The 24,969-nt window shown below is 42.3% G+C and overlaps 1 protein-coding gene across 2 annotated transcripts in view; it reads right to left on the bottom strand.

Moving 5' to 3' along the window:
- Srbd1 (S1 RNA binding domain 1) overlaps nt 1-24,969 on the bottom strand; it is a 189,062-nt gene that overhangs the window by 64,009 nt on the left and 100,084 nt on the right. For both annotated transcript variants that reach the window (NM_001399769.1, XM_087552978.1), the window contains exon 16: nt 24,066-24,148. In NM_001399769.1, coding sequence (NP_001386698.1) covers nt 24,066-24,148 — 83 coding nt within the window. The remainder of the gene's footprint in view (nt 1-24,065; nt 24,149-24,969) is intronic.

The raw sequence follows: 24,969 nt of genomic DNA, 5'->3' as shown, positions 1-24,969 counted from the left end.
AAATGATAGAGTAAGTGAAGGCTAGTGAAGCTATAAAGAGCGACACTAGAACCTTGGCTATTGTTTTGTTTGCAGCATATAAACAAGAGCAATAACTGTTGTTGGTTTTTGGCTTTTTGAGACAAGGCTTCTCTGTGCAGCCCTGGCTGGACTCCAGCTCAGACACTCGCTTGCCCTGCCTCCTGAGTGCCGGTGAGGAGCAAGTGTCCTGCTCTAGGCCATCAGTGTATACTCACTATACTGTGTGTGTGAGCTAGCACTCGGAGTTCTGCTCTAGGCTATCAGTGTATACTCACTATACCGTGTGTGTGTGTGAGCACTCGGAGTTTGAATCCACATAGACTTACCTTCAACTCCTGGTTCTCTTAAAAGGCACTGAGTTTGTTGAGCTTCAGTTATTTTGTCAGTAATTAGGGGTACAGTAACTACCTCTCTGGAATTAGAAATGGCACAGAGAGGCTGCAACCTCAAAGATGCATTACTTTTATTAATAAGTCTTCTCTGATGTTCTGAAGTACTCTATATTAATACAACTGGAAATGGATAATTTTATTTCAACTACATAAGTTGTTGGGGAGCAAAACTTGGGTAGAATACTAAAACTAAGGATATGGGAACCGTCATCTTTGCTCGGTGCCAGGGCGCTCCTTAGCTGTGGCTTTGTTTTCCACAGCTTCAGTCCTGCTGGTGAGCCACAGCTCTAAATCTAAATGGGAAATTTCAGAAACTAAAAACAAACAAACAAAAACCAAAACTAAAACTTCAATTTCAAGTTCTGCTCTATTCTGCTTGTTCCTGGACATGGATCCCTTTGTCCAGTGCATCTGCACTATCTTCACTGCCTGTCTGAGGAGTTACTCGGTGGCCGGTTTAGTTCAGACCACTTGTCTCAGCACCCCAGTGCCTGCGTTTGCGTATCAACGTATAGGAGCATTGATGCTAGAAACTTACACACGCCAAAGAGAGGACACAAACTATTTCCTTTAGGTGTAAAAACAAATGTGACATGAGGGATTTAAAGAGAGACCACACTCACATACTTCGCATTGTATGCACACGGTCCGCTACCACGCATGATCTAAAGAACCATGTAAAGGGCTTCCAACCCGTCCCTGTGGACAGGTAATAGAGGTAAGAGCTCCTATACTCTCAATGAGTTCCAACTCTGAACCTAAACAATAAGGAAAAGCACTAAAGCATGGTCTAAATTTAGACCAGCAGTCTTAAAGGCGAGCCATGTAGGCCTTGCTCACACTCTATAGGTAGGGAAGCTCTTTTCCTAGGGTAAGCCACTACAGTAAAATGAACTAAGACTTCTGGAGTTAGCTATTTCAATGAAATAAATTCAAGCTTTCAAAGGCAATCAATCAGAAGCCAGACATTGAGGGTATGTGCCTATAGTCAATACCTGGAAGCCCAGACAGAAGGGGTGTTTAAAGTATAGGGATAGCATGGGCAAAAATGCAAAATTCTATTCGAAACAAAAACAAAACAAACTAAAAGATATCAGGATTGACAGTGATAACCCTTCATAGTACAGTCTTGATGGAAAAGCCAAACTGTCTCATAGAAATATTTAAGGTAAGCAGTATCCTAGTAATTGGAAGGGAAACACGTTTTTACTTACATTTTCCAAAAGATAGCAGCTGAGCATAGAAAGTACAACAGGCACATTTTCTTATTAAGCTTATGAGAATGTTGCTACATAGAGATAAAAGATAGAAACAGTGAGGCACTTGAAGAGGGAGAAGCTCTTAGCATCTCACAGCTTTATGAACTAGCAGTTCTAAGATAGTGAATTAAAAAGTACATAGTACATGCACTTGGCCACCTGGTACACTGTCCTTGGATCTGTCCACTGGTTGAAAAAGCAAATGAATAATATTAACTATATTTGCACAGTATCATATACCAAACAGGTTCGTATAACCATATGTAACATGCTTTCCCATTAGGAATATATAGTAGGAGTGTATTCCCAAAAAATTTTAGATCCCCTATACTGGGAAAAAAGGAAAAAAAAACTTACACTATTTTTTAATTTATTGTGCTCTGTAACACTAGTTGCAAGTTAAGAAGTTCTTATCAATTATTATTATATTTAAAAATGAAGGCCTGTCTTGGTCCATTAGATGTTGAATAGGGGGAAGAAGAAGAAGACTATGCATGTCAATTAAAGCAACTACAGAACAGAAGGATGTGGGGATGAATAGCCATCAAATTTATTTTCGAACACATAAGAAGCATCAGTCTTGGAGGAAAAATAAAAGGCAAAGTGCCCTATCTTGGCCGAGTAGCACTATTAAATTCAGATGCAGGGTTCTATTTAGTTTGGACAGGTCCCAGCCACAGAACAAAGTCAGTCTGTCTTGGTACCATAACTGAATTCTACAAGTTAACAGCTTTTCATGAAAACCTGCCATTTCAAAATGTCAATCAAATCTGAGCATAAGTGGGAACTCCTGCAGAAATAACCAGCTGCAGGTTTGAAAAACATTTTTCACTGAAAGTGGAAACACAAAAGATGTTTGAATGGGATCTCTTTTCATTCCTGTAACAGTAGACGGCCATTTTCACAACATCAAGGACAGAAAGCAGAGGACAAAATTGCAAATAATGTCTTGAAAGGGTTATTTGCAGGGGTGATGACTGATTCAAGTTACAAATGACAGAATTATTGGCAAATCGGTTCTCATTAATATGGAATTGTTTGTTTCTCATTACGTGATCATAGTCTCAGACTGTGCTTTAAATTACACTTGAGTGACTGTGCCTCATAGGACGGATTGTGGGCTTAAGTTTTGACATTTATTTTCTACTTGTTTACAGAAATTGGTAATGGTATTCCCTGGCTCTCTGGGAGAAACATTACCAACTGAGGCTTATGAACATAAAAAATAACTATTTTACTGCTCAGAATATCAAAGACAATAAAAACATTTCCAAGCAATACTAAACCGTCTCCAAGAGAGACCCTCTGGTAGGGAAGCACATATCACAGCAGAGCTGAAAGACAGGTTCTAAATGCAGCCCAGTCAGGTGGAGGGGCTGCCCCCGGCACCTCAGAGGCGCCCAACAGGGAAGGAACGACAGAAAGTAACACCTAGCATAGGAAAGGGAGCCCAGTGACACGGTCCTGCCTTGTTAGTTCAAGACCTTGGTTTGATCTACAGCGCACGTGTGCATTTGTGTACACACACACACACACACACACACACACACACACAGACAGACAGACAGACAGACAGACAGACAGACAGACAGAGGGAGACACACAGATATGCAGTACAGGCAAGGAGAGGGAAGAGAAGGAAAAAAGATCTTTTTGTTTTAAATAAATTGATACAAATTTTCCAAACAAAATCTCTTTGTATCATACTTCAATACCTTTTTCTCACTTGCTGGGAGCAATTAGGGCAGTGAGTTCGCAGCAATGGTGACCCCTCTCAACACCACCTGAATGGCCAGTCTGTGCAGCAGAGCCCGCATCAGTGCTATTTTCTTTTACAGACATGAAACAGACTGGAGTTAAAAGCACTGCTCCCCTGGATGCATCCTGTTAGGTCCTACAAGCCTTGTGTGAGTCCTGAGCTAAGTACCTTTACTGATGCCCACACTTACAGAATCTTTTGGCACTGTATTTATATATTTAGTACACCTTACACCGGTGTCACTTAAAAACAAAAACAAAAGAAAATTAGAATCCCATCTCCAAATAAATGCTATAAACTGTTGGAGCCAAACTGCTTTGGTATGGAGTGACATAATTCAGGGACATTAGAATTTTTTAAGCTTAATATTCTTTTTCACAAATATGATCTACTGTATTGGCAACACAAACACTGGCCACATTCACAACAGCAGATTTAATTCTAGTAGGTCCAGTCTAATTAACAAACTTATCAGTTGGCCAAATCAGGATTCTTGGGTTTTACACATTGTAGGTACCTCAGAATTACTCTTGTGCTCATACAACAACAGAGCCCCTATATCAGCGTTTAGTAATATCAAAGGATTAAATATGCACTATTGCTAAGTATCATTAAGCTTCCTTCTTTCCCAAAGAGTCCCAATTACACATTTCAAAGAAACCCGAGCAAATGCATGTGCTATCAACAGATATGTTCCTGAACATGGATGGACACTTGCATCCTGACATGATGCACCTTCTGTGTCCCCTGAGGATCTTTTCACTTCCTGCTGTCACATCCACAGACTTCCTGTGTGTTCAGACAGCTGCATGAGGCTGTGTGGTCATCCCCAGTATCACCCAGACACCAGCGCTCTGTCTGTCACTGCAGGGACACTGCAGATGAGCATGGCTAACGTGCATAAACTGTGCTGGGCTTTAGTTAGAGTCTAAAGCGATCACACTAGGCATCCATCTGCAGTCCTGTTTATGGGAGTGAAATATGTAGTCATTTGAAGTTCACAATATGTATACTGTGTTTGTAATAACTGCAGATTTTACAAGCACATTATTCTTTCCATTAGGATTAAAACCTCACCGAATAGCAATTTGTGAAAGAATTCTAGCAGGGCCCAGAGCCCAGAACTCTGACCTCTGATGAGATGCTTGGCAGCAACAAACTCTAGGTCTAGGCAAGACATCTGGTTCGAGTTAGACTTCCTGAAAAACAGCCCTGTACTGGGGGAACTGGGATTCGCTCAGCTTTGTATATATACTTTGACTGACTTCAACATTGCTACAGGGGGAAAGAGGAAGAAAAAGAAAAGCCTCCACTAGATGCCCGTCAATCACCACCAAAGTCCTTGGTGGCCCCTCCAGAGCTAAGCACTCTTACTAGACAGAATAATCTACTTCATTCCACATTACTCTTTATTTTCTGTATTCCGCACACAGCGTCTATGTAGTGGTAAAGTTAGCCCAGTGTTATTAGTAACAAGCAGTGCACTTCTCTAATTAGCACAGGAGATGAATCAGCGCACAGATTCACCTTTATTACGCTTAGGGTGAAAGCCCCACACTCGAGAGCACTGCAGATTTCAGAAGGATCAAGGTTTTTTTATTTTAAAAATAGTTTCTTAACTAGTGTTCCTTTATACTACAATTTACAAACTCGATGTTAGTGGAAAAGTTCTGAAAATCTGGTATTTGAAAACAATCACACTCAAAACTTGTTCTCCTGAGGAAACAGTTGTGCATTAATACGAATATAAAGCACAGGCTCTGCTACCCAGCACGAGGGAGCACATGCGGCGATTCACCACCGCAGTGAACACGTCTCTGGTTTGCGGCAGTCACCCGAGGGCAGTTCTCAGACTGCTCTCCCTTCTTATACAAATCCTCGGTTTCTCGGAGACAAGACTGAGCACAAACCATGCTGCACAGACAGCAGAGCGGGTCTCGCTGAGCTGGATCCCACACACAGGTCGGTGGGCAGCGGTAGCAGGCACTGAACAGCAGTGCAGACTGCAGTGCTCGGGATTTGATTTGACCATCTCACTCAGTGCGCAACGCAGCCTTCCGCCGTCACTGCAGACTCCAGGGCCCATGAGGGATCATGGGAGCAGGATGTGATTCTGTCTGCAGGACCTAGAGTGTTCTGTCAGTCTTAGTGGTGGCAAACTGCCGTTTTACCTTCCTATGCATCATCTTAATTTAATTATTATTTTTGTGAGAAGTAAAAAGTGTTTTCAAATTCAGTCTTTGTAAAAAAAACAGCGTGGGATAAAAGCAAATGATTAGTTGTGCAGTTTCTTTAAGTACAATTTAACTTTTCCACTTAAGGCCAATTGGAAGGAGCCCATTGAATAGTTACAAGTTATAAAACATCAATATTCCTCTCTGACAAGTATTAAGAGTCTGCAAATCTCACTTTTACCATACTTCAGGGAGCAATTTAAGACTGAGTATAATTATTTACACTCTGCTGAAAAAAAGGCATTACTGACCGAAGCCAGATTCTGCACAAAGGTCCTGGGCGTGACAGTCTGTCGAGTGTCACAAACGTTATGGCTACTATTTACCAAGTCACAAAATTTGTGTCATCTTAACATCATATAATTTTTACAAATTATGTTTCTACTACAAAGTCTTAGTTCTTCTATTCTAACCTAAAAATAAATAGGGAAATTTGCTTCTCTGAATTTTGTTTCTTGAATGCATAATTTTTAAATAAACCTTTTATTTGCCAGCTTGAGGTAAACATCTGTAGCTCAAATTCCTCACTTCTTATTTGCACACAGGAGACTTTGTACACATAAACCCCATTGTGCCTTGGTTCACAGTGAATTATATGGCTCTAAAATATAACCATTTCATCTAGACAAGGAGAGAGACCAACAGGCCAAACACCTCTCATTTCAATTTTAGTTTTTGAGGCTATATTCTCAAAGTGAAAATGCTTATCAATACTTTTCCACTTCAAAATAAAATAAAGCAAGCTTGTTTGGTACAATTCAGAATAAAAGATGTGGTAGGAACAGCATAAAAAGGGCATGGCACATTACAAAACATGTGCACACTTAGGGACATGCCGGGGTGAGGGAGAAAGTTTAGAATCCTCATTGCCCTCAATGCCCACTTTAGTTATATGTGAAAGATCACTTTCCCTTTAACAATATGGCCATGTAGCCACTTGTTCAGAGCACAAACATGCTTATGACTTCACACATGGCTCATACGATGCCTGAGTTTTCGTCTTGTCTGTGGATGTTAAGAAGAAAGCCGTATTCCCAATTATGAAGACAGAAACCGAGACGCAGGGATGGGGACGTCCCTGTTGCTTCCCTATAGTAAGATAGCAAGCAACTATCTCCCTGGACACTCTGCAAGCCACAGACTGAACCTCCAGGGCACAGGGCAAAGAGCTGCACAGAACACCGATCAGAAAGAACACCAAATAGCAGGGTCTGGATTCTCGAACTCTTCCTATGTTGGAACTACAGTGAATTTTCTTTCCAAAAGACAGAGAGAGCACATCACTGCTACCCCTGGCCTTCCTAAAGCTACAGCCACCAAGGCACAGCTATAGGATAAGCCCCCACTGGTTAAACTGCAACCCTGCCTCCATCAATGGAGCTCTCCTGAGGGACTTACATAAATCCAGAGTTATAAATGCTGCTCTATGAACCAGGAAAGAAGTCACCTTACCAAATAACATGGCAAATGCAAAAGGAAGCTAAATTTGGTTTGCTCATAGTTTCTGAGTTCCCAGAATATAAGCAGCAGTGTGGGGAACTTAATTCCTTCAGCTGGACGATGTTTACTCATTTCAGTTTCCACACTGGCCTCTCTGGAAGGGGAGAGAAAGGATTAAACAGAAAGGCTGAGAGGACTGGAACAGCACAATCAATATGAAAACTGCTGGGTGCTTACGAGGCATCGCTCCTGATGTAAGCAGAGCTTGCGGTCTGGAGATAGCTCAGTGGTTGAGTGCATTGGCTGCTCTTTTGGAGGACCAGGGTTCAATTCCCAGCACTCACGTGGTTGCTCACAAGTGACTCTAACTCCTGTTCCAGGGGACCTGATACCCTCACACAGACATACTTGCAGGCAAAACAATGTATACAAAATACAAATAAATTATTTTTAAAAGGTACTTAAAAGGAGAGCTTGCCAGAGATCTTTGCACTAGGTGAAGCTGAAGGTAGGTCTGGATAGCGACCTCTGTGATGCGGATGTGACAGCTTCACATAGCCAAGGTGTTCAACGTGAGTCTCTGGATCTGCCTGCTCAGCAGATGATGGTAAAACACTCCACTGATGATGGTAAAAATACTGCACTGGCTAATGCTGTCCTGGAAAATGTTTATTCAGAGCACACTAATGACTACTGTCATGCAAACAGCTTCCCAAAGATACTCTGTTTCAGACGTGTTAATATACTACTGGAGATTCGGGAAAGTTTGAACATAATTTTCAAATCATCACCCGGATGACATCAACAACAACACTTATTTTAAATAAGCCCAATTTTTAAATAAGCCCAAATTATATTCAGTTGATTAAATTTTAATTTGTTTTCATTTAAGGTCTTCTAAAGTTGAGGCCAACATGCTGAAGAAAAATATTAAACTGCCTAGAACTCTGTGTCAACACATGATGCTACTGGGAATGGTAAGTGAATTAATTTTCCAAGGAAAATTAATTACTTATGACTTACAGTTGTAAAAGCAAACAACGTAACTCCGGATTAGGGCACATTCAATTTCTGTTTGTAATAGTGATTAAATTAATTTCATATAATTCATGGTATGTAATGGAAAGCAGGGAAAAATTGAAATTCTAGACAATGACTGACCGAGAAAATGTATATATTTATGAATCTGATTCAAAAATAAAGGCCATGGATGTTAATCACTGGATATTACCCAGTATTTTTTAGTGCCTGATAGTAATGGGTTTTAGCACAGTTTTTGAGGAAGCATTACCAAACAATTCAGAAAAGGAAATGGAAAGGTGCAATAAAGCCCTTGGATGCCTCCTAGCACCCAGTCACTACCCACACAGGTCGTAAGAGTCAGGACTTGCACATTTTGTATATATAACTGATTGAGTTGTATCCACATAAACTTGGAACAGCCGAAATGAAATACAGCATTCAATGATTTGGGGATGAAGCTCTCAAAACTACAACTAAATTTCCCCCTGACATTCAAACAGTCAAGTATTTTAAATGGCCCATCTGTGATTCATTTGGCTGAACTGCCTTAAGGCTACTAAAGCAGCAGGTCCTGCTAACGGAGTCCTGCCACAGGCACAGGTACAAGCAGAGAAAGCCACCCTACACTCCACCTCCTCCCACTGCTGCACCCATGGCACCTTAGTCTTTTGGTTGGTTCCCAACACAGTGGTTTACAGCCAGTGTTTTAAGATGAGGACTAAATGCCCATGTTAACTGTAACTGAAATAGCTCGAGAGCAGCTAAAAGAAATGCCATTGTCATGATGTAATAAAATCAGAACGGGTCGGATTCTGGTAATGAGGCCCAGTGGCGTCCCTGATGGTCTAGTTCCTTCCCATTAGCAGCTGGGCTCATTTGACTATACAAGAGGAAGGATTTTTGACAAATACTTTTAAAATAGAGTAAAATATGTTTACAACTTAGACTTTTAGAAAAGACAGATGAAAGATAACAGTATAAGCATAATAAAAACATATACTATAAAATATTTCAAAATTTGATTTTTCACACATTTTAAACTAATACACTCCTTTTCCTAGTCAGCATCTCACAAGAAGGACTGTTCGCTGTCTCTTTTGAAACCCATGTTTATGTATAGACTACTTTTAATTGATATAATACACCTTTGTGACCAGGGGGAGAATACTATGACAAGGATTTTTAACTTCCTGTAACCCCAAATTTCAAAGCCAGCAACAGAGCAATGAAAGACAGAAAATAAAAGCGGACCAATCACACTGCAGTGACAAGGGCATTCCCTCAGGCAGCCTCGGAACCGTGCCTAGTGTAGAGCCGTGACTTTAGAAAATATTGATTTTGTTCTTTCAGAGAGATTAAGTGGGGCAGTAGAAGCTCACCTTCCCTGCTCCTCTTCCGAGAGCACAGAGCTTTCTCATTTCAAATGGGACTGACTCTCAGCAGTGCAGAGAGAAGAGTGTTTACACAATGGCCTGGAAACATCTACAGCAAGAGGCACGCTCAGGTCTTTTCCAGCTGGTAAAGCTGCCCCGGAGGCCGAGCCATCACTGCAGAAGCAGAACTGTGATTTAGCTTCAGTTCCTTTCCTTCCTACCTTCAGCATCATCAAAGTGAACAACAGTGTTCGAGGGAAAAAAGTCACAAGGATGTCTGGCAAGCAAGGACGGTCTTTGGGATTAGAACGAGCTTTTCTACCATCTGCATATGTGCAGGCTGCATTCGTGTAAGCAAGCAGAGAACAGAATGCCTTTCAGTGACGGGTCGACAAGAAGGTAAGCATTGCACTGAGGAGAAAGCACGCATCAAAAGCCTCCACTGCACGCCCTTCAGTTCAAAATGTACCTCAGAAGTTTCTTCAGGCACTTTCTTTCATTACAATCCACATTCATATTTCAGTAGGATGACTACAGGAGAATCACTAATTTTATCTCAACGATGACGTTTGCCAAACATTATGTTACTGACTATAAATCTCCAACAAGTCTCAAACACAAAAGAGCTGGTAATTCCATGATTAGAAACAGCTTGAACATGAGAGAGGGAAGGCAGCTGTCAACAAACAAACAGCTGCTTTTTGTTGCCACCGCACACCAAGACAGTGAGGCCCAGAACGGTGGAGCTTGTCTCTGCTGTAGCTGCTGGCTTTGTCTTTACGCACTCTCCTCTCCTCTACCCACCTCCAGAACAGTGAGTCAACTTAAACCCTGGACAGGACCCACAACAGAAGACTCAGATGTACACGTGAATCAGCTAACAAGTGGAGCACTGCAGACTCGGGTAACGTCGGGAGTTAATCACTAACAGAAGTCTCACAGGCATGCAGCTCCACATGCCTCTCTCCCCTGCAAGTGAGAGGCAGCTCAGGCCTCATTTCCTCATCCTTGGACTATGTCCATGTGAGGCTGCCACTCTGATTCTCTGTTCTGAGGTTTTGCCCACAGTGTTTTTGTCCTCCTCCCTTCGGCAGACAGGAATGAACATGTCTACGTGTGCCAGGATGACCTGAGCGAGCCTGACATTGAATGAGTCTATGAATACTTGATAAGCTTAACATGAATAAATATTTGGAGTAAAACAGACTTTAACAACAACAACAAAAAGGCCAAAGAATTCTAAAGTACAGGGAGTTTATTTGACGTCTCCTAAGTAACAAAAGCACGTTCATACCTGAACCTTGAGGCACTTTCATGTCTATTTTTCTTTCTTTGTTAACAGTCTTCTAGAAAGCATGTGGGTGTCCTTATTTTCCAACAAAGCTTGAACAAGTAAAATTATTTTCCCAAGGAGACATGGTAAAGGTAAAGCCATGGTGCCCTGGGCAACGTTCTCTCCACTGAACCACACTGAAATGAGGATGGTGCCATGAGAATGTTTATGCAATTTAAGTTAGAGAGAGGCTCTGTCTATGTAAGACTATTGTGATTAAACACACCCTGAATAACAGCTACTCAACCGTAAAGACTGACAGAGGTCACTGAACACAGTTTTGTGCCCCGGATACACTAGCTAACCAAGAAGCCCTTACAAGCTTAATGATAAATACAGTATTTCCCATAAAAGGCTTTCCGCTTCATGTCTCTCTCTTGACTGTAAGGTGACACTTACGGTAGGCTGTGCTCAGACAGCAGACTCGGTGGGACTCCCTGTGCTATGTTGCCATCACTGGGCCTGGGTGTGGGTAATGCTAACCTTTGTAACAGATCCATACATTTGTAGACTGAGAAACTCAAAAGGCTGCCTAAATCTGTTAACATGAATCTTTGTAGACTTCATGTTACAGATGATGGTTGGATCACTTTTTAAGGATGCCTGGCTGTATTTAAAACAGTGTAAAGGATGGGTAAGGAGGCCTGGAATGGGGAACTAGGGAACAGAGGCCTCAGGAGCTCCTTCGAGCCTATCAGACAGCAGAGGTGTGCTTGCTGGGCACACCAGAGTTGAGCCTTCTCTAGGACCCCGGCTTTGGAAATGGCTGTGACAATCTGTACTGAGCTGTGGTGAGTACTGAGAGAAGTAAAACTATCAGACTTTTAAAAAATAACTCCCCAAAATAAATATTAAGTCTCAATCTTCTAAACTGTGGCAAACACTATTAAGAACAGAAGCCCACTTTTACTAGGTCACACACTGTACAAACGTGTCTTTTCCAAAGCCTCTTTGTCCAAATTGGTTGTCTTCTATGAGAAGACATGGGAGCAGGAAAGACCCAGTCACTAGAGCTAAGAGTCTGCCTACTATCCAACTGCTTCTGAGAGTCAATGTCTACAGCTGTGGCTGAAGCAGCCCGAGTGTCACTGGGAGAGCTTGGCTGTGGTGCCTGGGCAGAGCCCATCCAGATGCCAGCTTCCTTGCCACCCACCCTCTTTAAACTCCACAAATCGGTGTTTCTCCTGCCATTGCCATCCCTTCCTGGAAAGCATGTTCTGATCATTTCCAGAATAAATTTAGGACTCTGAAGAGAAATGCGCTCTGCTAGCCCCCAAAGACAAGACAAAATAGAAAAGGATTGTTAGCCTTACTTCATGGAAACTGGTGTTGTCTCAGGTACTAAACACCATTATCTTGTCAATTCAATGCCTGGCTGATTTCTAGCTTTTTTTCCTTTGTTCTTTTGGTCTATAAATGAGTGATACTGGGCAAATCTGGAAAATGAAAGAGTCTTTCAGAAATCACCCTGGGAAGATGACCTATTTTCACTCACCTTCTAGGCAGGTTTACATCACAGATGATGCTGGATGTGGCTCTGCTCCAGTGAAAACAATCTTTCTGGGCCACTCAATGGCTGTTTATGAGTATACAACAGAAGCTTTATATGCGCTGTGAGCTTGTTAGACTCCCGGGTTCTCTCCCACCTCACTGTAGTCCACACACCTCGGTGTAGTGTGGTGCTCACAGCTCCTCCCACAACCACCCTCCAGCCACAAATAAACACCTGGGGGCGGGGGCAGGGGTGGGTGGGGGGAGGCTCTAGCAAGAGACTTTTCCACAGTAGCATTTGTGTAAGGACACAGAACGGGGGGGGGGGGGGGGGGGGACCTCAGATGCCAGACTTTCTCCTAACTCTTGTCTGACTCTACACAGTTTTCCTCACTTGTTGAAGCCTGGAGGTGCCAATGTAATCCATGAAGGTCTTCTGAGGTACAGCCAGAGGTTTGGAAACTGTCAAGGTATGCTAATGGCCCCACACAGCTTCTCAGCCCTACTTTCCCCTTGAGGTTATTGGCAAGGACTGTTCCGTTTAGATTCAGTAAGTGCCCACAATAAAATAAAGGAAAATTTCAAGTTTAATTTAGACAAAAATATTAGAGAAAAAAAGGAGAGAATTGTTTTGTAGATAAACTTCACGCTCTGGTGTTGAAAGTTAAGGTCCACAAATCAAACAGCAGACGTGTCTGCAGAGCTGGGGTTTTCTCCCCCACTCTCAGTGAATCATGCTGCGGTTAGTTGAAAGTGCTGTTCACATAATAAATTAACCACCTCATTTCCTTCATCACCAAAATACACACAGCACCCCCATACAGATTTGTTTTAATAAAGGCAATAAAGCAAGTCCGGAGGTTATGCTGCTGTGACCTAATCACGCTTCTGAGATTTAGGAACACTCACTTGTACATCATGCCTCACAAAGTCTTGGTCTCTCCAACAAAATCTAACTGTACTCATACCTCTGGGCCCATTAACTCCAAAGAAAGAGTCAAAGAAAAGACTTGGACACATCAGGAGAGACTTCTCTTTCATTTATACACTGGCATGCACTCTTTAAAGTAAAACTGTACAACAAACAACTTGGATACCTACTCTTAATTATTAAAACAATGTATCTCATCCTGGTTAACAGTGCCCTAAGATGTCAACCAAGTAGCAGTCTCACCCCCAAATAAAGATGTTTTCTAAAATCAGTTGTTCAAAATGTCAGGCAACAGATGCTTTTCCTCCTATGGACTTAGAGACAATTCTATACAATTCCTAGCATATTAGTAAGATATAATTGCTGATTAAATATGAGAATAGTAGAGAGGGAAAGAAAACTTTCATAATCTTGAAGTCTTCTGGGCTTGATTTATTTATGTCTCATCTCCTTTGGATTCCTCTCTATGACTACCAGGAAGATACTGCAATGCAACTGTCCCAGCAAAGGAGGGTTCGGTAGTGTTGCTTGCTGCCTGTGGAGGTGAGCTCGCACTAACTCAACTCAGCATGGCCCTGAGCTCACACTAACTCAACTCAGCATGGCCCTGAGCTCACACTAACTCAGCATGGCCCTGAGCTCACACTAACTCAGCATGGCCCTGAGCTCACACTAACTCAGCATGGCCCGAGCTTGCACTAACTCAACACAGCATGGCCCGAGCTCACACTAACTCAGCATGGCCAGCTCTGTTACAGCACATCCCATTAGCATTACTTTGCAGATACAGGGTTCATGGTTCAGCAGCCTCTCCCTCCACACCTGAGTCCTTCCCATGGGAGCATGGGTTTGATAAGAGCTGCCACTCACTCTGCTCCTGATGACTCCTGTCCATGGACAAGTGCAACAGACTTCCATGAGCATTGCAATCGACGGTCTCCTGTTAAAGACATGACTATGGCACTCCACATACACACAGGAAGTCAGGATCCATATCCTCAATGTAATAGATACCTTATCTCCTGTTAAAGACCATGACTATGGCACTCCACACACACACACATGAAGTCAGGATCCATATTCCTCAACATAATAGATACCATAAATTAAAAATACAGCTTTAAATGCCCAGGACAAAATGGCGCTTTTAATATTTACAATTTTTCTTTCTTTTCTCGGTCACTAATTAACTAGCACAACTATATAATCTTTTTTTTTTCTTTTTTTTTTTCAGAGCTGGGGACCGAACCCAGGGCCTTGCATTTGCTAGGCAAGTGCTCTACCACTGAGTTCAATCCCCAACCCCATATAATCTTTTAGTACTAGGGTTTTCAACTATCCCTTTGTGGTGCCGGGAATTGAATTCAGGATATTCCACATATGAGGCATGGATACCACTATACCACCAGCCTCTCAACTCCTTTCCCCTAATGTGAATATTATTATATTACAGATAGTTTTTTCTGCCAAAGTTAAAAACTGCACTCAAGATTCTCCAGGTTGTGCCAGTAATCCAGACATAATTGTATCTCTAAACTCAGCAAAACAGAATATCTACATAAATACTCAAACTGAACATCCTTAGAGTAATCTTAAAGCACTGTATTGCATATACTGTCTGTCCATATCTAACTAATATGAGGTCTAACATGAGAACTTTCTTAAGGCTTATATCAAAGATGAATCAGGAGAGTCAACCAACTTCTTTAGACAGTTTTGCCTAAAGGAAAGGTTCTATTCTGATGAATGCCACTGGAGTGGAGGAATTTCTGATCAAATGTATTAGGTAAAAGTTCATAGAAAGAGATTCACTGATTTCTGACACTGTAACAGCATTCCTGCCCTCTGACTTGGTAAAAATCTCTGCCATGGAGACAAACACACAGTTTAGAGGAGAGACAAGTAGAGAGAGGTGTGTGGACTGTAGTTCTGTCAAGAGCAGCAACCCTTCCTTCCTCGGTTATTCTTCAAGACAAAAGAAAACAGAGGAAGCAGGCGGTGCGCGCTGGTTCTTCCCTGTCTCAGGCAGACTCTCCGTGGCTAAGTAACAACAGGGAAAAATCACACCTATTATAACTTTTCCACAGATCCCTACCGGGCCCAGGGCTTTGTCCCAATGGGGAGTGATGAGAGGGACAAAGAAAAGACACACGCACGCGCGCACACACGCACACGCGCACACACGCACACACACACACGCGCACACACGCACACACACGCGCACACACGCACACACACGCGCGCACACACGCACACACACGCGCGCACACACACCACACACACACACACATACACACACACGCACACACACACACCACACACGCACACACGCGCACACACACACACGCGCACACACGCACGCACACACACGCACACACACACGCGCGCGCACACACGCACACACACACGCACACACACACACGCGCACACACACGCACACATGCGCACACACACGCACGCACACACGCGCACACACACGCACGCGCACACACACGCACGCACGCGCGCACACACACACGCACACACACACACGCACGCACACACACACACGCACACACGCGCACGCGCACGCACGCACACACACACACGCACACACACACACGCACACACACACACACACACGCACACACACACACACACAGAGAGAGAGAGAGAGAGAGAGAGAGAGAGAGAGGGAGAGAGAGAGAGAGAGAGAGAATATGTGGCCTGTGCTCTCAGACAGAAAAGCCTGGGAATCTTGGAGCTTAGCATGTTTATTATACAGACATGTACATAGAGATGTGATTACTGGACAGAGCTGACAACCGCTGTTACATACAGACAAACAGGGTACACAGCTGGGTCAAGGGGACAGGTCTGTCTAGTTGTGCTGGGATAAGGCTTCAATCTGTAACCATCTGGTAGGGTGGGAAGCTATGGCGGACATTTCCTGCACACACACGCAACATCCACACTTGGACCAGAAGGGGATATTTTGCCATTTTCCTCTGAGCCTTCCTCCATCTTCCCATGGGTCTGAGGCGAGGGACCTTGATAAGCACAGCTCATGGCAACAGCATGGGTTCACTCAGGATTTCACACACTCAGGGCCTCCTTTGTACCCACAATTTTCAACTGCTCATTTTAACTGAAATTCATTCTAGGAAAACAATGTTATAGAAAATCTTCTGAAGACATATATGACGTCAGATTCCTGGATAAGCATCAGATTTAGTAAAGAAAGATTACTTTCTTACAGAGTTAATTAGTACTGCTTCCATGTACTGGACATAAAGCATTGTTATGAATGTGGCTGTAGTCAGCTTAGGGACAAATCACATTTAGAGCATGTAAGCAAAACGTTCATATGGTCGGACCCCTAACTAAACCCAAAGGCTTGCAGTCTCCAGTAGGGAAAAAAACAATAAAGCTCAAAATCAGAAACTGTATCAGTGTGAGAGCATGCAGTATGTACACGAAACAAAACCTCTTCAGATTCCTAAGGTCTTAACATAAGACTGAACAAAAGTATATGCCCAATGTAAGTCACTAAAGTGGGGCACGGGGAGGCTATGTCATCTTAGCAGTCTACCGTAAGTATTCAGTGGAGGGCTGAGAGATGGCTCAGCGGTTAAGAGCACTGACTGCTCTTCCAGAGGTCCTGAGTTCAATTCCCAGCAACCACATGGTGGCTCACAACCATCTGTAATGGGATCTGATGTCCCCTTCTGGTGTGTCTGAGGACAGCGACAATGTAGTTATATACATAAAATAAATAAAATAAGTGTTAAATAAAGAATTGTTACATGAAAGCTGGGCAAGGTGGCAAACATTAAGGGAAAGTATCCCGTGGAATGAATGTCCGTACTCAGGATGAAAGTGCTACAGTTGAGGCGCCTTCACACCCACACCCTTATCTACCCCCACACCCACGTGGCAGTAAACATTCTGATGGAAAATGGTTTAAGCACTTCTGTAGCCAAAGAGCTGAACTAATTTGTAAATTGAACATAAAAAATTCTAAGACTCAAAATGTAAGACTAGAGGAATACCAGAGGATTTTTCAAGATATATTTTGTGAATGGAGTTTCATTAATGTGTGTGTGTGTGTGTGTGTGTGTGTGTGTAAATGGCTGTGGATACAACTCAGTGTTAGAATATTTGCCTAGCAGGTGTACAGCCCTAGGCTCAATCTCTCTTATCAGCCACACCTACGAGCATCTTGAACTCTTCACATCCATTACCTGGCTTATGCTATTCCTCCTGTGACTGTGTCTCCTCACATACTCAGCTTACCCCCTCTCCAACCTCCAACTTTTCCCTTCTCCAATTCACAATTTAAAATATTCTAGTTCTAAGCTTCTTTAAGATCTGTGACTCTGTCTCTACTGCGCTCCCTTCTCATTCAGTGAATCCCTGATCCACTGCTGATCTTTCTTCTGTCAGTCTAGTCAAATCATTTTTTGTTACTGAAATGATTGACTTTTCCTCTATATATCTTATATTTTGAAATGCATTTGCCAACACATAAAATGTACATATTAATGAGGTTCTCACACTGCACAAATTTTAATCGGGTTAACAATATGTACCCTTTCCAATATCAGTTTATTTTGGTAAAAACCATTGAAAGCCCTTACTTCTGTACAACTGCTATCCGTGGTCTCCTTCTCAACAACACTGAAGCAGACTTTCTTCTGTTCTCTGAATGTGATACTCATCAGTAAAGCCTTCCCTATTTCTCCTTCCTTCCACTTTAAACATGAAATAGGAAAGGTTTATCCAAAGTCTATCCCACATACTCTCTGTGGTGTTTCATACAATGCTGATGTTTGCTTCCTCAATGTTGGACTCCCTGACTAGACTCTCTGAATATCCTGCTACTTCACAGACACCATAATAGACATTTAAGACGCTAGAAGTCTTATGAAAACCCTAGTCTGATTGAGTAACTCTTGGTGAGGCCTGGGAGGTTTTGAGTGTGATGTCTTGCTATATAATCTGGGTTCTTTCTAGAAAGAGAATCTCATTGACCACCACCGATCAACTGAAGTAGAATGTGGACTTTAACACCTCCACAGGGGCAGATAGCATATTCAAGATGAAAAGCATTAGAGACCAGGGCTATTAAATCTGAGCTGGCAAAACAGGCTGGAAGGCTCTTCCTCCAAATTTCTTATTCTGTAGGCCTTGAGAGGACACAGGAGTGTGTACTTTAAACCAGTTCTATGGCAATACTGAGCAGCTTCTGGTCTCCTACATGGCTTAGATACTAATCACAAAAGATAGTTGTTCTGTGAGGCCCAACCCAGACCAAGCAAGGTGAAATCTCTAAGGAGCATGGTCTAAACTGGGTTATTTTCCTTTTGTAAGCTTTCCTGCTCAACCTTAACATGTCTAATTCAGACCATTCTGGAGTAAGAGAGGGGACCCTGCGGGATGTGTCGTCAGACACAGATGCCAGCAGGTCTGAAGCTGTCATCAGCAGTCCTGTTATGAACATTAGAATCCAAGTCTGTCTGAGCACAATCTCTGCTGTTACCAAGGAAGCGAGAGAAATGATAACTAACATAAAATGTACAGATTGTGTTTATGAGGTAAACATTTTCTTCAGTATCAAAGCAAGTACTAAGACTATTGAAGTTTGTACAAGATTAGGTCTCAAAGAGAAATACCTGGATTAGCATTATGAAAACAAACAGAACCTAAAATAATATTTTTTTCTTTTTTACTTTTTCAGATTTTATAAAAAATCCTCAACTCTCACACATTTAGATACAAACATATGAGAAATTAAAAACCACCTGAAAGACAATGTTCCCAAGTTAGGGCATGTTTAGTATTTGACCCAACTTTCTGCATATTTTTAAGAGTATAAAATATTTAACAAGTGCTTTAGAGTACAGCACAGTGGAAGAGGCAGCTGTTTAGAGTCCTGCTTCTCCCTGTCCTCGCTCCACTTGAGGCAGCTGTTGTCTTGTACAGCTGAGCTTGCTATTATATCTTTATGCATGTGTAGCCAGAAGCAGCTGTGCTGTTGGTGAGCTGGAAGGGGCCTTGCTGTCTGCTCTTGCACCTGTGCACACTTCACCCCTCCCGATTACCTCCTGTGAGGTGCACATAATAGTGAACAGTGTACATCACACTAGTTTTTCTTCCTGTTTTCCCGACAAAGGACACACGTTTGTACATCTTCACTGTTTCTCCAGAAACTTCTTGTCCCCAACTCCTTGCATCAAAATGAGGTGATTTTCTAGGCTCTGTACTCTTAGCAACAGAACTGCTGGGTTGGCGTCTCCACCTCCAACTTCGCTGATTTCTGACTGCTCTCTAGAGGCTGCACTGATCTACACTCCTGTGAGGAATGGGCAGAATCACCAGTGTTCTCCCTGTATGTGGCCTGTCTAATGTGTTCTGACCCATGACACAGAGAATATTTTAGATTCAAATTAAGTGTAATCTTTCCCTTTTAATGGTCAACTTTTAATGCAGTGTGTAAGTATTTTAATGCTTATGTTAACTAACTTTTAAACACTAAATATCTTAAAATTCTATATCTCATCATGGATTTAAGTGTTAGTATATAAAAGCCAGAAGATATGAAGTAGAAAGTGACATAATTCTGGTCTCACTACTTCAGCTAATGACATGCAAAGGGGAAGCAAGAACAGATAGAGAAATTAGCTATGTGACTATTACGTCAGTGCGTTACTTGAAAGAGGGTCTTTAATAATAGCAACAGTCCACACCAGGGCATTGGGCACATGCACACTGTCTGGGAAAAGTGAGACTAATATTTAATGTAGAAAGCTTAATATAAGCAGGTGTGAGAAAACTATTCAGGAGAGTTTTAAAGCTGATAATCTCAGTAATAATTAACAAATCTACCATCTGAGTTTAGTCTGCAGCGTTTGCCATGGTTGATTTCTTGTTTACATTCTGTTAAATTATAGACGAAGAAACCTCTGAATTACAGGCTCTCTGAATGTCTGGGAACTCTGTAAGCAGAGATTCAATACACAGCCTGTGTGCTACTCAGTTAGGGGATGAGACGCAGAATCGTTTTGGCAGGAAATTTACCCCACTTGGTTAGGTTTCTGTTGCTGTCATAAAGGCCATGACCAAAAGCAACTGGAGAATGGGAGTGTTTATTTGGCTTAGAAGTTACGTCCATTATTAGGGAAGCAAGGCAGGCTCCTGGAGGCAGGAAGTGAAGCAGAAACCATGGAGGAATGCTGTTTACTGGCTTGCTCCTCATGGCTTACTGAGTCTGCGTTCTTACAGAACGAGCCCAGGATCACCTGCCCAGTGGTGGCCCTGCCTCAGTAAGCTGGGCCTTCTGACACCAATTACTAATCAGGAAAACTTGTCTACAGTCCAGTCTGATGGAGTCCATTCCTCATCTGGAATATTTTCTGTCTCACCTTTGCCTTAGTGAAGACCCGAAAGATGACAGTTCTGACCTAGGCAAGTCCCCAAATAACTACGGGCATCTCAGAGTCTCACTCTACAGTGGCACATTACTCAGCAGCTCAAATGTGTTTTAGAAGCTCTAAGCAAAGGACACAAAAAGACAGGCATCCTCACCTTTATACCTGACCACGCCTTTACCCATCGCAGGCTGCGGGGAGGGCTCCACCCACCCAGCACGTTCATCAGAAGAGTTGCCTTCTGATTGGTTCTGATCTACGTCTGTTTGATGAGGGATTTACTCCATGGTGGAGGAGAGGAGAAAATGCCAGCTGCTGCGTGTCAGGTCCTGGCAGGCATTTCCCTTTACAGTGACTCCTGTTATCCCAGCACTGAGGGCTGTGTACACAGACACTAAGGCCCACCACCTCACTCTGTAACCTCAGCAAATGCTCTCACAGAGAGGCACGAAGTGGGAAGAGCGGGGTGTCTGAGTCTTTACTATGTGATCACAGAGAGGTAGGAAGTGGGAAAAGCGGGGTGTCTGAGTCTTTATTATGTGACTGGCAGACTCTTGAGCGTGTGCAGGTGCTGATGAGAGGGAAGTGCGAGAACACAGTCCCAAGAAGACATAAGAACCAGCAAGCCCATCACCTAAACGCATGGCCCCACAAGGCCAAGTGAAACCTTCATCGTCACATCCCACAGCGCCCAACGCAGGCAGTCCTGCGTCATCCTGCTTTTTTCACCCCAGAGTGTTTTTTTGGGAGCAACACCAAGCCACTTTGCAGCAACATCTTCAGGGGTCGATCAGGGATATGCTGTCAGTCAACCACACTGGCTGCCTCGCTCTCCAGAAATAACGACGGGCATGTGTTTTTAAAATCAGCTCTCCCCATTTTCTCAGACAAGAACTGGAGCACTGCCGAAAGGATTTTAGCTGCTATTAAGCCAGAAGCACTTGAGTTTCCATTGAAGTTATACTGTAGTCTCTACTATTTCATCTAACTCTACTTTAAACTCCTTTCATTCTCTCAGTCAACAATGTTTTAAGTCAGGATGAAATTTATATCAAAGTCATAAAGGGGATCCAACTAAAAAGAAAGTCAGTCCCATTATGGATGTATTGTATGAAGAATTAATATTGAATGGTCCATAGGCTCGGATATAAATAAATATATAATTATAATAAAATTTCAGAATATATATTCATTATAGGAAATTTGAAGATCAAAGAAAATTTTAAAATTTCATCATGTTCAGCCTGCTAGATGCTGTCTTCTGTAACAGAAATTCATAGCTACATTTTGAGATTCAGTTTACTTCTATATTAAGAGCTTTGTGTAATTTAAACAGATCATTTCAAAAATAATTTCTCATGTTAACAGATCTTCCTTAAGAAACCTGATCGTGTGTTTTGAGACAGGGCTTGCTACCATGCAAGCGCCGAGTTCCTAGTCAATCATCCCAGTGCCTGAAATGATGGGCACTTGCAAGTGTGTGTGGCTCAAACCCTGAGTTATCAATGAAGCCATGCTGTGGACAGGCTCTTTATACATTTATGTAAATATTTCAAATAAACACCATGTGAATATATACAAACCAACCAGGAAAAAAAATCTAAATTCTTAACAGTAAATATATAATTGTCATACAATACATGTGAATTTATGGCAAATAATCTCCCTAACCCATCACCTGGCTTCACCTTTCTGTGTTAACAAATGACTTGTATGTGGACCTGTGGCTTCATGGTCGTTTCCCACAATGCTTCTGTTCTTGCTTCCTATCTTTGATCCTGTTTAGTCAGACTTCTATCACTGTGACAAAACACCTGAGCAAACTATTTCAGGGAAGAAAGACTCATTTGGCCCAAAGTTTTAGATATTTCATTGCTTGACAGGGAGAGAATGGTAGAGCAATGTGGTCCGCCTCATGGAGGCCAGGAAGCAGGGAGAAGCAGGCCTTTCTTCCTTCATTCGTCTGGACTCTAGTCTGTTAGACGATGTCACCCACAAAACAAACAAGACAAAACTACCTCACACCTTTTCTCCTTATCAACCTCTCTGGAAATGTATGTACAGATACACAGCAGTATGTACCAGCAATGTAAAGACACCGCTAAGCCCAGACATTACCCTCACAAGACTGCAGACGTAGGTAGTTCTCCACCACTAACAGAAAATGCAGAGTCTCGGCTGAGACCCAGTGCACGTGACATATCAATCCAAACTCTGCCACTGTGTCCTTCTAGGGCACAGCATTTTGGTGTTGTTTTACTGTCAATGATGAGGGAGAGCTGAATGATTTCTGGAGTTTCTCCCATTTCTGGTAAAGCAGATGCCCTGGCTTAATACTTCTTCAGAAAAAAGTCTAATGCAGCACCACTCAACCCCATGAAAATTAGAATGGAAAATACTGTACTTCAGATCTAAAAAGCACTTTACTGCCAGGGTTGTATCTCTAGCACTAAGAGACTGAGACAGGAGGATTTCAATGATTTTGAGGCCATCCTGGGCTACATGATGATTTCCAGGGAGTCTAAACTACGGTAAACCCCACTATCGAAAACCAAACTATACACCAACAGCAATGACAACAATAGCAGCAACAAGGCCCACTTAGGGGTAGGGAGGAACAAAGTCTTGCTCATTGGCCAGGCTGGGTTCAAACTTAGGAACTCAAGGAACCATCTTGCTTCAGCCTCATGAGTAGTTAGAAGTTCAAGTGAATATCACATGCACAATTTAGGAAAGAATTTCTACAACAAGGAGAAATCTTTTGGACTCCATGTTCCACACACTTTATGTACAAAGAGTGTTCTTTGCCAAGGTTCACTGCTATCTGCAATCATTCAGTGCATGCATACAACCTCAAGAAGTGAAAAGACAGTACCGGCAAAAACCACCACGGTGATGACAATGGATCAACAACTTCAAGACTTTAGACGACTCTGGGTAAAAGTAAAAATGACCAAATACAAATGAATACAGAAAAGGTCACAGTAAATACCAGAGATTCCTGGGAGACCAGTACCAACTGAGTTCATTCTGGTTTAAACAAAGAGTCACATGGTCCAGTGGTCCCGCTTCTTCCATTTTTGACAATGGAGTTGAAAAGACGACGTCTCCAAATCAAGTGCCTAGCTGAACCTAATGTTATGCACCATCGGTCTGGACTAAGGTTTTCAAAGTATTCAGATCTGTCTAGAGCCACTTTAAAAACTTAAGACAAGAAAAAGCAAGAAGGAATCTCTCTTTCCCTGAAAGCTTAAAACTCTTCACTACCTTCCTATCGACTGCATAGGCTTTGAAAATGGAAATCTACTCCCAGTAATGGGTAAATACATTGTCAGGGTCAGGTTTACGCAGAGTCTTTGTATCGATGGGTTTCAAAATTAAACGATCCACATTGCTTTACCTGATACATTCCAACTCCAATGTGCTTCGGGTCAAATTTCACTAGCTCAGCTAATGGATCTTGAACACGCCTTGCTATGGAAACTGAAAAAACAGAATCAGAAAATAAGTATGGTTTAATGTGAAAAGCAGTACTTGGACAATTGCTTAGGTTGGTTCCTCATGATACAAACATTCAAGCCTATCTATCCCACCACTAGCACCCACCTCCAAAGACACAACAATTTAATTAATATTCAAAGTTCTTCTTTTTCCATGCAAAAAGGAATGAATGCAAGATTTCAGACTTAATATTCTCTCTCTCTCTCTCTCTCTCTCTCTCTCTCTCTCTCTCTCTCTGTGTGTGTGTGTGTGTGTGTGTGTGTGTGTGGTGTGTGTGTGTGTGTGTTCGTGCCAGGCATTATTTATTATTTTTGAGATGAGGTCTTCTGTAGCCTTGGTTGGCCTGAAACTTACTATGTAGCCCTGATAACCCTCCTGTCTCAACCTCCTGAGTGCTGTGATTACAGACATGAGCCACCACCCCTGACTAAGACTCCCAGGCATTAAGACATACATGGAAACAACTACAGATTCAGAGAAATAAATAAAACATCTTGCTCCTAAACTCACACCATTATCTGCTCATTCTTTAAATAAGGTATAGGTGGAGTGCCTCAAGCTTTAAAGAGTATAGAGAGATTTCTTTCAAATAATCTTCCATTGTTATCAATATGACACATCTAATATCCTTAATAAAACTAGAACATGGTAATGATGAGTAGATGTAGAGTATTATATAAAGGCAACCAGGTTATGCTGGCAAGTAGATACACTTGGGAGCTTTAAATGTGACTGTAGAGCAAACAGAGTATGTTCTAGAATCTACCTACTGGCTTTGATCACAACCTTTCTTCACCATTACA

The sequence above is a fragment of the Rattus norvegicus genome, chromosome 6 (assembly GCF_021556685.1).
Source record: "Rattus norvegicus strain SHRSP/BbbUtx chromosome 6, alternate assembly SHRSP_T2T, whole genome shotgun sequence".
NCBI classification, from domain to species: domain Eukaryota; kingdom Metazoa; phylum Chordata; class Mammalia; order Rodentia; family Muridae; genus Rattus; species Rattus norvegicus.
This window is presented reverse-complemented; position numbering and strand designations above follow the sequence as displayed.